The sequence below is a fragment of the Labeo rohita genome, chromosome 1 (assembly GCF_022985175.1).
Source record: "Labeo rohita strain BAU-BD-2019 chromosome 1, IGBB_LRoh.1.0, whole genome shotgun sequence".
Classification (NCBI taxonomy): domain Eukaryota; kingdom Metazoa; phylum Chordata; class Actinopteri; order Cypriniformes; family Cyprinidae; genus Labeo; species Labeo rohita.
The window spans coordinates 39,540,382-39,554,403 of record NC_066869.1 but is presented as its reverse complement, the minus strand read 5'-3'; the positions used below and the strand labels follow the sequence as shown (position 1 = coordinate 39,554,403).

Below are 14,022 nucleotides of genomic sequence, written 5' to 3'. Positions count from 1 at the left end.
ACTTTATTTGTTTGAAGATGTCACTTGATTTTATAAGCCTGTGTGGTTTAAGTATCCAAATACTTGCATATGCTTACTTAATGAAGACGAAAGAGTATCTCTCTGTCCGTGTGCTTGGTCATCAAACACTCACAGTAATGCTAGCCTGCACACGGAGTTTCCTGTAACTGGTCAAAGAGGTTAATGTGCACACATAGTGTTAGGAGATCAGTCACTGAAGGATGAAACACAAACAACACAGGAATTAATGAAGTGTGCGTTATTTACTTTTAAGTATTAAACATTATTGAACTGAAGTAGGAGTAATAGCTATCAATCATATAGTCAGTTAAGACTGGCGGCAAGTAAATAAATATTAGTTTTATTTAATATTAATAGATTTACCTATTAAAAGAAGAGTTGAGAATAAAAAATAGCTAAATTATATTTTAATTAAAATTGATTGTTTGCACTAACTAAAAAGTGTTATCAGTGTGGCATTTTCTGTTTGTTATTTTTGTTTTTATATTTATATTAAAAGGCTAATTGCAAGGAAAGAGAGTGTGAAAAAAGAACTAGTTAAATATTTTCTAATTTGTCAGTTAGAATGCATGTGTGTGTGAGAAATTTCATTATTGTTTATGGAAAACACATATACACAAGACCTAAATTGTGAGGAATTTGTTGAAATAAAAGTATTGTTGAAAATGCATTTGATCTAAAACTGTAAATGGTAGGATATTATGCCATTTCCATCTTGCATATGCCATCATACTATTTTTCATTATTAAATTCAATGACATGTATCTGTACATCAAACATCAGAATTAACATGGAATAATGGCAGGTTAAAGAATCACACTAAGGCCTGGTTTCACAGACAGGGCTTAAACTAATCCAGGATTAGGCCATAGTTCAATTAGGGCATTTAAGCAGTTTTTATAAACATGCCTTAGAAAACAACAAAACTGGTGTGCATCTAAAGACAAAACAAAGGCACTGATATATTTTAAGCTCAGTCAGTGCAAGTTTCTTTCAGTTGAAACAGCTCAGACTTACATTTTAGTCTTGGACTAGCCTTAAACCTTGCTTATGAAACTGGGGGTGTAAAGATCACTCAAAGAAGAGAGTATGTGTAAGAGAAGTATTGCTCAGAGACATCTAGTGGCTGATGTGCACAATAAGCCTATATTAGAGTATTTTTGTGAACATTTATCATGTTTATGAGATACATGCAAAAGTAGTGACTTTTTATTAGATAACTTTGTATTGGAACGAGGTGTCAGACCAACTGTAACTTGATTAATAGAAATAATTCATACATATATATTTTTTTCTTTTATCAGTTACCGTCTGTACTCAACTACTGAAGGAGTGCACGTGTATACTAAACATAAACTGGACATAAGCATAAGCAAAAATGCTTTTTAAGAAACATAATCCCCATCAACTGTATCCAAACCTACGACTGGTAGTTTGCATATGCCAGTCAACTGAGAGACTTTTAATTTGTACACCCTTGAACCGGAACTGATGTCCTGAAGTCTGCAAGAACATCCTACAGAGGCTGTAGGAAGTGTGGATTGCTCCGTAAACATCATTAAATACGTTTGTTTTCTATATTCGTATGTGCCTTTGTGTTTTCCCCATTGAAATATCCCTGCGCTATTTCGGGGTTGGTGGGTTTTAGTCTGACCGTGTCTTTAGCTTCTGGAGCGCATCGTAGAGCCCAGAACAGAAGATGTCTGCAGAGGAGGCGGATAAAACCACCACCACTGATGCGAGCGCAGGAGACGAGGAGGAGGAATGGCTGTACGGGGGTCAGTGAGCGCCAAATCTGTTCTCTTCTAATGTTCTTTGTTATTGAACACTTAACAGCTAGAGGAAGTGTGGTTATTAATGTACAGCGCCATATATTGGCATGATTAATGTAGGGGCCTTTTGTACTGCAGTGTTATGAGATACCTGTCACTTCACTACATGTTTTAAACTTCACGTCCATGGTTTAATATTTCTCTTTACGAAGAAATGGATATAGAATCCGTTCGAGAATCTGTTATTTTTGAGAAAAATCGTTCCGAAGGTAGATTGAATTCAATATTCTGCCTGCATTTCGAATCTTCAAGATTCTTTTCTTTGCTACTTTACAAGATTCTATTTTGATTCACATTAGAACCATTTGCTGCTTGATACTTTTTAATTTATAAATTCAGTTTATCTAAAATTGTCTGAATTTTGTTTGAATCTATACGATGTTGTGATCACTGTTCGAGAAAATGGTAGAATCTTTTCAGGCTTTCTTAATTGTTTCTGGTTTGTTTATATTAGTTGCTTTAAGAAATAATTTAAGAAATTATTTCACTGAGGGAACTGAAAGATAATTAAAATCTCATATAGATTCTTTTGTAGAATGATGAGATTTTTTTTAAGAACACTTCAAATCTATTCATGGTTCTGTTGGGTAACATTATGAAATATTACTAATTTTTCGGTGATATTGAGTAGTGGGAGCAGCTCCTCTTAACATAATTTTTACCAGTCAATGGTGTACTTTCTGCTCATAATCATTTTGTTGCACATGCATTATATGTTGTTTTTACAGATGAAGGTGAAAGTAAAGAAACTGAAGAAGAAGAGGCTAAACTGACAGCAGCTATCAGGTGAGATATGACATGATTACTATTAGTAGTGTAGACCAAGGCTTTTCAATTTTTTAGATGAAGCACACCCCCAAATATGATGATCCTCATGAGAGTGACCCAATTATAAAATTTAAAAGCCTAATTTATACTGTGGAAAATAATTATTAGTAATATTATTAGTAGTAATAAAATTAATAATATTATTATAATAATTTTAGTTTGAAAATATTACATTTCTAGTTGCTTTATATATATATATATATATATATATATATACAAAAAAAAAAAAAAAAAAAAAATATATATATATATATATATATATATGTATAAAGTTTTTTTGTTACTCACTATAGTACTGTACTGTTAGATACACAGTTTTTCTCTAAACATTTCCACAGACCCTCTAGCACTCACTTGTGGGCCCCTGGGGGGTTCTTGGACCACAGTTTGAAAACCCTGTGTATATACAAGTGGTCTGATTTGTTACAGTGTTTGTTACAAATTACAGTGTTTTTTTGTAAATAATATTTTGTAGTTGATATTTGACATGGGCTACTAGATTTCAAATCACATGCTCATTTGTTGCAGGAACAGGTCATGCTGTTTTTTTCTACAGCATATACTGTAAAATGTGTGCCAATATTTAGGTTCGGCTCTTTTAAGTTGACTAAGGGCTTCATTTGCATTTGTTGTAATCATTCTCATGCTGATCCATCTGTGTCTGCAGTGCGACCTCTGCACCTCCTGTTACTGAGGAGGTCACCGCGACTACCAACAGCACCACTACCACCATCACCACCACTACTGGAAATGGTGTGGCCAGTCAGGTAACAAATAAAACCACTGTAAACCGCTTCATTCAGTCAACTTTGATTGCTGTTGTGCTGTTGTGTTTATATATATATATATATATATATATATAAAAAGGGATGGTTCACCCAAAAATGAAAATTCTGTCATTAATTACTGACCCTCATGCTGTTCTAATCCCATAAGACTCTTGTTCATCTTTGGAGCACAAATTAAGATATTTTTGATGAAATCCGAGAGCTTTCGGACCCTTCATAGTCAGCAAGGGAACTACCTTGCTCAGGGCCCAGAAAGGTAGTACAAACATTCTTAAATAGAAATTGTGGAATATAGTTTTTGTTCTTTTTGTGCGCAAAAAGTATTCTCATAGCTTTAGAGAAGGTTCATTAAGGTTGAACCACTGATGTCACATGGACTATTTTGACAATGTCTTTATACTACCTTTCTGGGCCTTGAACTTGTCAGTTCCATTACTGTCAATGCAGGGTCAGAAAGCTCACAGATTTCATCAAAAATATCTTAATTTGTGTTCCAAAGATGAACGGTCTTATAGATTTGGAACGACATGAGGGTGAGTAATTAAGGACAGAATTTTCATTTTTGTGTGAACTAACATTTAACACTTAACATCAGCATCAATACATAAACACAGATATCAATATTACACCTTGTACTGTACACTGCAATGTGTGTCAGTTTTGTATGTTGAAAGCTTGAGTTGTCTTTTTAGTTTCTATTTCCTATGTTTGTAATGAATTAAAAATTAGTACATTTTATATCGTTACACAACCGTAACATTTATGTTTATTAATTATGGTCAATTGTTAAAAATGAATAGAGCAGCAAAGAACACTCTTTTTGTTTGTCTTAGGAGGAAGCACCTGGAGAAGATGAAGACAGTGAGAGCGATAGTGATGATGACGATGATGATGTCCGCGTCACCATTGGAGATATCAAAACAGGAGCGCCACAGTACACGTAAGCATCCAAAGATTGTGCTCACATCCTGGAGACTGTAAGGTTCACACTGGGTGTTTGATAGATAACCTCGCATTGCCTGCAACCCAGGGTGAAGGAATTGGAATGATGATGGACTGAAGTGAAACAGATGAGGGACAAAAACCAAAACAGTGAAGTGTTCTGGTTTAAATGACTTGGAGCATGTGCTTTAAAGAGAGTTCACCAAAAAACGATCATTTTACTCGCTTTCATGTCGTTCCAAATCCATAAGACTTTGGTTAAATATCAAAACACAAACTAAGATAGTTCTAATAAATCCTGAGATGTTTTTTTTACCTTCATTGAAAGTACAGGGAATCAGGAACTGATTTAATTTAGGTCTTATTTACATATAAACACACATAGAGTGAATCACACGTTAAACACTGAAGCTTGCGCATTTGAGCATCCATATGTGTAACCCTGGACAACAAAACCAGTCTTAAGTAGTATGGGTATATTAGTTGCAATAGCCAACAATACATTGTATGGGTCAAAATGATCGATTTTTCTTTTATGCACTAAATTATTAGGATATTAAGTAAAGGTTGTGTTCCATGAAGATATTTTGTAATTTTCCTGCTGTAAATATATAAAAAGTAATTTTTTTTATTAGTACTATGCATTGCTAAGAACTTCATTTGGACATCTTTAAAGGCGATTTTTCTCAATAGTCTGTTATTTATTTATTTTTTGCCTCCCCAGATTCCAGATTTTCAAATAGTTGTATTTCAGCCAAATATTGTCCTATCCTAACAAACCATACATAAATGGAAAGCTTATTTATTCAGCTTTTAATAAAAAATACCCTTATTACTGGTTTTGTGGTCACATTTACCATATGTGATATGCTTATGTGTCTATATCAGTGTTTATATGTAAATACGGCGATAGCCTAGATTAAACCATTTCAACCTTCATAATATTAAGTAATTTTATTTCTTCATAAAATTTGGATTAAACTGCTCGATTCATCTGGATTTAATTTTATGATGCCTTTATGAGCTTTTTAGGTTTTCAGATCTGAGCTTTCAGTGCAGGAAGAGAAACCTATAAGGTTTCATTAAAATTATATTTAAATATATATTTAAATTTTTTTTTTTTTTTTTTTTTTTTACCAAAGCCTGAAATGGACTGTATAACTGATGTATTTATGATGTTTTATTGTGCAGGGCATATGGGGGAACGCCAGTGAATCTGAACATTAAGTCAGCTGGCAGCAGAGCGTATGGAGCAGGTGACTGAATCTGAAAACTTGGCTCTTTCTCACAAAATACATCAGTGCCTTTTCATACAAAGCAACATTTGTTAGCTCCTGACATAATTTGAGTGTATGTTCGGTAGGTTCTAAAGTGAAGGGCATAGACCTCGAAGCTCCAGGCAGCATCAATGGAGTTCCTGTCCTGGAAGTGGACATGGAGTCCTTTGAAGAGAAACCATGGAGGAAACCAGGTGTGTATTTACTTAGGATGGCACTTTTGTGGTTCTTACATGTGGTATCTGCATATTGTATAGCATGTGTGTGTTTACAGGTGCGGACTTGTCTGACTATTTTAACTATGGTTTTAATGAGGACACGTGGAAAGCATATTGTGAAAAACAGAAGAGGTTACGCATGGGCCTTGACATTCTCAACATTGGATCCACCACCAGCAAGATCTCAGTAAGCATAATCAGCTGTTACTGGGGATGGAAACTATAACCAATTGAACAATTTTACTTCTGATTTCACTATTCCTGGTCCTTTAATGCAACCAGTTTTGAATAAGAATGGGTTTTTGATTCCCAACCCAAGCTTTTACATTCCAGTCTGATAATGTCATGTTAGTTGTAATTAAATGAGTAATTGTTAGTCAAGAGTGCATGTTTATATATGCATAATTAACATTTTCCCTTTTCCACCTCTTTCTTCTTTCAGGTTCAGCAGGGCCGTACAGGTAACAGTGAGAAGGAGATCACAGTTGCAGCTCATGCAGCTAAAGCAGACTTTACCTCTCCATCTAACCTGTATAAAGCAGGACTCAACCCAGCGAGGTAAGCATGTTCTCTCACACATCCACTGGAAGGAGTTCATTTGTTTCAGAGTTTCCACACTCCAGTTTCAGAGTCTTCATGTTTGGGAATTTGTGTACAGTGTTTGTCCCGCATCTGTAATGTGGGAGAGGGGATTAGTAACTCATTTTTGCCTGTCTCCCCTTACCCATGCCCTCATAGGATATCCCCTCCACAGTGGGCAGGGCCTGCCTCTCAAGAAATGTCCTATTATACGTAAGTGGGAGGTGCCATGGGCGTGGTTTGAATCTTAAATGTAAATCTGAAATTAAATGGGCTTCATTTATTGTCTTTCATTATTATTGATGACCACAGTTTATTTCTGTTTGGTTGATGTTTTAATCTACAAAGCACTATGAAAACATGCAAAAATCTGCAGTTTTGACAACGGACTCAGCAATCTGGACCGTTTTTCTTTACAGAACTGTGTAGTCATTTAAGATGTATTTTATATTGAGTGTTAATGTGTTTTTGCCTAGATGGGTAAGACATTCTGGTAGGGGTAGGCGATATGACCAAAATTTTATTTCACAGTATAGTCATTTTGTGTTACAATATCATTATTTTTGTTAGTTTATATTTTAAATAGCCTTGTTACAAAAAAAGTGCTGATATTTGGAATGACAATAAGTGTGGTATTGCTTTTATACAAATGTACAAACACTAATACTGAGTAACTTACATTTTCGACACAATGTTGCCAGTCTATTTTTGCTCTGCCCATGAAAATGTTACCAAGCAAAGCCAATTAAATATTAGATTTTTTCTTTTTGTTGATTTGAAACTGGATTGATGCAAACCACACCACTTGTAATAAATGCACAGTGCAGTGAAGTTTATCATGAGTTACACTATCAGTCAAAAGTTTTTGAACAGTAAGAATTTGAATGTTTTATTTTCAGCATCATTACTCCAGTCTTCAGTGTCACATAATCCTTCAGAAATTATTCTAATATGCTGATTTGCTATTCAAGAAATCATTCAAAAGCTTGGAGTCAGTATAGTTTTTTGGGGGAAAGAAATTATAGAAATTAATATTTTTATTTAGCAGTGATGGTTTAAATTGATCAAAGGTGATGATAAAGACATGTGTAATGTTACAAAAGATTTCTGTTTCAGATAAATGCTGTTTTTCTGAACTTTCTATTCATCAAAGAAACCTGAAAAAATTCTACTCAGCTGTTTTCAACATAATAATAGTTTTTTGACCAACAAATCAGCATATTAGATTGATTTCTGAAGGATCATGTGACTGGAGTATCAATGCTAAAAATTCAGCTTTAAAGTCACAGGAATAAATTAAATTTTAAAATATATTCAAATAGAAAGTTTTCAAATAGAATATTTTAAATAGTAAAAATATTTTTTTTTTTTTACTGTTTTGGATCAAATTAATGAAGCTTTGGTGAGCAGAAGAGACTTCTTTAAAAAACATGAAAATTCTTACTGTCTGGTAGTGTATCTTTTTAATTGAAATAGAACTAAAATAAAATAAAATATAGATATTACAATAAAACTAAAACTTAAATATAAATTAAAACTAACTACAAATATTTGCCAAGCACAGAACAAAAGTACTAAAACTAAATTACAATAAATAAATAAATAAATTAAATAAACACTAATTCAAAATATGAATAAATACCATAATTGCATATAAATAATACTAAAATTACTCTAGTTGCCTGGTAACTGTAACCAACTAAACTTGCGATACACCCCTCAGTTGCCTCTTCTTCCTCATTTGGACTTGTTTGAGACACATCCTGCACTGTATTTCTGAATTCAGACATGTTTCTTCATTGCCCTCTTTTGTAAATGACAAAATTATATTGATCAACAAATGTATCATCTGCGGTAAACCGTCATATCGCCCAGCCCTACTAAGGTGTGTGTTATGTATGCATCTGGAAGAGAGTGAAAAACACAGAAATTGATGTACACTTTTATAAAGCTGTATGTGTATGTTTGTATTTGTTGCAGAAAGACGCCCGGGACCATAGATGTGATTGGCGGACAGACTGCCACCATTAGCAGGGTGGAAGGACGACGTCGCCACAATCTGGAGGGAAATAACATACAGGTTTACACACATGACATGCTCTTTTAAATCTTCACTGTAAAGCTGATATGTCTGGGAACTGAATCATGTGACTTTAACACTTGTAGGTGATCTCAGAACATCCCAGCTCTGAGGCTGAACCAGCAAAGATGCCGCCTCCGTTCTTTCCCCCGGGACCGCTGCCTCCAAACATCCCACCTCCTCCATTCCTCCCTCCTCCTGTCAGTCAGGCTCCACCTCTAATCCCACCTCCACGTAAGTCTGACAGCTGACATTTTTTTTCATTTATTTTTATTATTAATATAATTTTTTTTTAATTAGTGAAGAATGTATGAAAGAATCACTTTCAGCTGCTCATAGCATTTTTGTTTTATCACATTTTTATGTATTATGTATTTGTCATGTGGTTATGTAAGAAATGTTTCCAACTTTCTTATTTCTTCTTCTTCTTCTTCTTCTTATTATTATTATGATTATTTTTAACAGGGATGCCCATAACTGTTCCTCCACCCAGTAAGTTGAGTGCACAATTACATAACATACATAGCAAAGTATACTACCAGTCAAAAGTTTTTGAACAGTAAGTTTAATTCTTTTTTTATAGAAGTCTCTTCTGCGCACCAAGCCTGCATTTATTTGTATAGCAAAAACATTAACATTTTAAAATATTTTTATTATTTAAAATAAATGTTTTCTATTTGAATATATTTTAAATTGTAATTTATTCATGCGATTTCAAAGCTGTATTTTTAGCATCATTACTCCAGTCACAGGATCCTTCAGAAATCGTTCTAATATTCGGATTTGCTGCTAAAAAAAAAAAAAAAAAAAAAATTATTATTATTATTACTAAAAAAAATCCTGAAAAAAAAATGTATTCAACTGTTTTAAATGGCAATAATAATAATTATTTAAAAAATATTTTTTGAACAACAAATCAGAATATTATAATGATTTCTGAAGGATCATGTGACTGGAGTAATGATGCTGAAAATTCAGCTTTGAAATCACAGGAATAAATTACATTTTAAAATATATTCAAATAAAAAGCAGTTATTTTAAATCGTAAAAAACATTTCACAACATTACTGCTTTTACTGTATTTTGGATCAAATAAATGCATGCTTGGTGAGCAGAAGAGACTTCTTGAAAAAATATTACTGTTCAAAAACTTGTAATTGTTAGTATAACTCCTGATAAATGTTTCCAAAGCACCAGTCTACTGAAATTGCAACCTTTATGACTGAATGTGTGTAAAATTTAATAACAATTCCCATGTTTTTACTATGCATCTTTTTGTTTTGTAGATTTTCCTCCTCCCACTGGAGGACCTCCTCCTTCACTTATTCCTAATATGGACAAGTAGGTGTAGCTTCTGTACACAACTAATAGTTTTTTTTAACATTAGTGTGCATGGATGAGTATTTAAAAAAAAAAAAAAAAAAAATTTAATACTTCTATTGATTAAGTAATACGCTAAATTGGTCAAAAGTGATTGACTATTAAGATTAAAGACAATTAAGGTGTTACAAAACACTGAAGAATGCATTAATTGCTGCTGAAAATTGAGCTTTGCTATCACAGGAACAGACATTTTAAAAATAAAATAAATGAAAAATAAAATATATTTTTATTGGATATTAAAGTTATTTTAAAGTGTCATATTTAATAAAATTTGTGTTTATATAATTGTTTGTTTTTAGGCTTCTGTGTTTACATTTAAATACATGCAGTTTTGAAATGTAATTTTCTGTTAACGTTTAACATGTTACACTTAACTTGACACTTTAACACTTCATTAATTGCCTGTGTGTTGTATTTAGCAGTGGGCACCCAGGAGGATATGACGGACGTCCTGTTGCTCCATACCCTTTCCCCACAGGTAAGTGTGGGACTGTCTCCCCAGTCTATTATATTCACTTGAAAACTAATTTAACTTAGATCTTAATACAGGTCACAAGTACTTAAATATATTCCCAGCTTTATTAAGCTCAATTAAGCATCTTGTGCACTGGGGATTGTTCCTCTGGTTTTGTTTTCAGGTGGGTTTCCTCCACCCATGCAAGGAGCTGTTAACCCCTGGCCTGGTTTGATGGACAACCCGAAGCAGTGGGACTACTACCCTCGGCGAGACAAAGAGAGGGAAAAAGAGCGAGAGAGAGACAGGCCGAGAGAAAGGGGCCATGAGAGAGACCATAGTCCCTCTGCTGTGGCTTATAACAGGTGAAGGATGATGCCAACCCTCTCGTTCACTATACAGATGTACTGTATTTTTAAGTTTTAAAGTGTAGAGTTATTGATAAACGGACAGTGTTTCATCAGCGTATATTTTTGTCGTTTTTGACTTTAACCCTCTCAAGGTTTAAATCATTTTGTTCTACAGTAGTCAACATTTGAAGTGGATCAAAAAAGTTAAAGTTGTCCTAAGAAAAGAATGGGTATAGTTATGGTTTTAGGAGAGCTTTGATGAATGGTTTTGATCCACTTCAAATGTTGACTACTGTAGTTTCTCTGGTTAAGGTCGTAATTGACTAAACTTGGTATTTTGCAGTGATGAAGAACGATATCGTTCTTACCGTGACTATGGAGACAGAGGGTACGAGAGGCATCGGGAGCGATCGAGCCGTGAGAAGGAGGAGCGTCACAGGGAGAGGAGACACAGAGAGAAAGAAGAAGGGAGGCACAAGTCATCACGGAGGTATCAAACCAGGGTCGAAAATTAAAGGAGGCTTGGGGAAAAAATGCTTCCAAAATGAAAAAAATGGCCACAGATTTGGACAGATCCACCTTATTTTACCCGTAAGAGTGGGCATGGCCATTTGTAAATTTTATGGGTCTGGCTTCTGGTCTCATCCACGTCCAGCTATCTTTAGCTGTACAAAACAGCTCATTTTGCTGCTTTTTTAATTTAATTTTTAATTTTTATATATTATCTTAATATATCTTAATATATTATCTTATCTTTTTTTTTTTTGCTCTTGTGCACCAATGAAATTGGTTCCAAACCAAGCCACAGCAGCACTGCTGCACATCTTTGGCAATATAGCAGTGTTTTGTTACTGATTAAAGGGATAGTTCACCCAAAAATGAAAATTCTGTGGGGAAAAAAATACTATGGAAGTCAGTGGGGACCATCAGCTGTTTGGTTACCCACATTCTTTAAAATAATAATAGCAATTTACTTTTCATACATAAAAGGCAACTCAAAACGCTTCACAAGCATAAAACAAATTGTAAAAACAACATCAGCATGGTACAAATGATTCAACAAGTATAAGCAAAAAATAATAACAATAAGAAAAAAAAAGAAAAACAAGGAAAAATACACACACTTCACACACTATTATGCTCATAGGCAGCTTTAAAGAGGTATGTCTTAAAGGGGTCCTATTATGCTCTTTTTCAAAGTCTTGATTTTTTTTTTTTGTGTGGGTGTACTTCGGAAGGCTACCCTTCATAATAAGTCTAATAAAGTGCATCCATCCATAATAAAAAAGTGCCTTACACGGCCTCCGGGGGTCTCCTGTAGCGAATTGATTAGTTTTTGTAAGAAAAATATCCATATTTAAAACATAAGACAACATGCTCTCATGCGTGGTGGTTCAAAAAACACATTATTTTTTTACATAATTTACATTATTACAATACCTTTCTCCCAGCCTGGCACAAATAGCTTGATTAGTTCTGGGTTTAATGAAGGGTAGCCTACTGAAAAAAGGAAATGTGTCATGATTGGTTAGCTATCCCAGTTTTTTTGCGTTTGGCGAACAGCTTAGATGGTGTTTCAGTACTGCCACGCCCCTTGCCAAAGCAATTAGCGCAAGCTAGATTAATATTGAATCTTACGTTTTGAATATGCATATTTTTCTTACAAAAGCTAATCAGTTCGCTACAGGAGACCCCTGGGGGCCGTGTGAGGCTTTTTTTTTTTTATTATGGATGGATGCACTTTATTAGACTTCTTATTAGACTCCAATTGCATTCGTCTGAAAGAAGGAAGTCATATACACCTAGAATGCATGGAGGGTGAGTACATAATACGATACAGTAGAGTTGGTCCTATCCTCAGCCTGCGAGATCGCAGATACATGATATTATCGTGCTCATTTTTTAAATTATTTTACACACTTAGTTTCATTGCCCGAAACCAGCTCCAGCATAAGGCTAAAAGCAGCCTAACATTATCAAAGAACATCATTACTGATCAGCTGATCTAGTGTAAGTTTATGCATTTTAAAAAGCACTTGCGTTGTAAGTGAAGCTGTCTACACTGTATGATGAATAAATGTCTTACCACACACTGCACACGTCTGCAGCGCGTTACGGCTCTGACGCAGCACCAGAGTGTCATTGTTGTGACATTGGTTTTGTATGTGTCACTGCAGTTCTGACTTGAAATGTCGATTGAGTGGCGCTATAACTCTAATGCTCCCTGAGGTTTTAAAATAAGGTACCATCTGCACTACACCTAAACCTACCAGATAATATGAACAAAAGCGAAAGTGTCGTAAAAACGCAATCATACGCTGTAATCATAACTGTGTATGAAAATGATTACAAGTTCTCACTGGTTTACCACCTCTGGTGTTCATTTCTTTTGGAAACTGCAGTGATACACACTTATTAGTACGTATTTTGCATCTTGTAAAAAAGTTCCCACAGGTATATTTTTATCATGAGGTCAGGTAGAATGTAAGGTTAGATAAAAATTGACCTTACAAAGGTAGTTCTCTGTTTTCTCTTTAAGAACAAGTTTTGTTTCTCTGCCCCTCTCTTCTTCTGTCACAGCAGTAGCAGACGGAGACATGACAGCGAGGAGGGTGACAGTCATCGGCGTCACAAGCATAAGAAGTCCAAGAGGAGCAAAGAGGGCAAGGAGCCCAGCGAGGAGCGTTCTGCTGACCAGGAGAACCAGGAGGCCATGGAGTAACTCCTGTCTGTCTTCTCCGCTCTCCTTCCTTCTTATCGTCAGAGCGCTGGTTGTCAAATCATGCTAAATGAAATTATAATCCAGTTTACCCTTCCTTTTGTTTTCATGTTTCCCTTTTTTTGTTTTGTTTTCCAGTGCAGTTTGTACCATGTAGATGTTGATTTGTTGGATTAAAAAAAAGAGCATTTGGTAATGTTTGTTGTGTCTTTCATATATTGTGAATTAGCTGTTTTTCACATATTGTGAGCAATATATGTACATAGGTACACAGATTTTTGTAATGTATTTGTCTCTTATGCGCACCAAGCCTGCGTTTATTTGATCAAATATACAGTAAAAAAAAAGTAATGTGAAATATTATTATAATTTAAAATAAATTTTCTATTTGGATATTTGTTTAAAAAATGTAATTCATACCTGTGATTGCCAAGCTGAATTTTTATCAGCCATTACACCAGTTTTTAGTGTCACATGATCCTTTAGAAATAATTATGATATGCTAATTTGGTGATTTTATTAATATTATTATTAAAAAAAGCTTCATTTTT

At 34.4% G+C, this 14,022-nt stretch overlaps 1 protein-coding gene across 6 annotated transcripts; it reads left to right on the top strand.

The window, feature by feature from the left end:
* The first annotated feature begins 1,503 nt into the window (after positions 1 to 1,503).
* On the top strand, positions 1,504 to 13,667 carry fip1l1b (FIP1 like 1b (S. cerevisiae)). 6 transcript variants are annotated; one of them, XM_051116594.1, is made up of 17 exons: positions 1,504 to 1,799; positions 2,582 to 2,639; positions 3,349 to 3,448; positions 4,303 to 4,409; positions 5,603 to 5,667; positions 5,775 to 5,882; positions 5,963 to 6,093; positions 6,349 to 6,464; positions 6,645 to 6,698; positions 8,466 to 8,565; positions 8,652 to 8,799; positions 9,031 to 9,057; positions 9,852 to 9,906; positions 10,371 to 10,426; positions 10,587 to 10,767; positions 11,096 to 11,242; positions 13,336 to 13,667. In XM_051116594.1, exons 1-17 carry the CDS (start codon positions 1,721 to 1,723, stop codon positions 13,472 to 13,474), a joined length of 1,671 nt encoding a protein of 556 aa, XP_050972551.1. In that variant the 5' UTR covers positions 1,504 to 1,720; the 3' UTR covers positions 13,475 to 13,667. The 6 variants fall into 6 exon arrangements, with proteins under 6 accessions (XP_050972551.1, XP_050972517.1, XP_050972528.1 ...); XM_051116560.1 differs by having other exon boundaries at positions 13,333 to 13,667; XM_051116571.1 differs by having other exon boundaries at positions 10,368 to 10,426.
* The last annotated feature ends 355 nt before the right edge of the window (positions 13,668 to 14,022 follow it).

Excerpts from the sequence above, each read along its gene's own strand:
- fip1l1b (XM_051116551.1), top strand. The coding sequence starts at position 1,721 with ATGTCTGCAGAGGAGGCGGATAAAACCACCACCACTGATGCGAGCGCA. Across the intron at positions 2,640-3,348 it reads AAACTGACAGCAGCTATCAG|TGCGACCTCTGCACCTCCTG; the intron begins GTGAGATATGAC and ends CTGTGTCTGCAG. Across the intron at positions 9,907-10,367 it reads CTTATTCCTAATATGGACAA|CAGTGGGCACCCAGGAGGAT; the intron begins GTAGGTGTAGCT and ends TGTTGTATTTAG.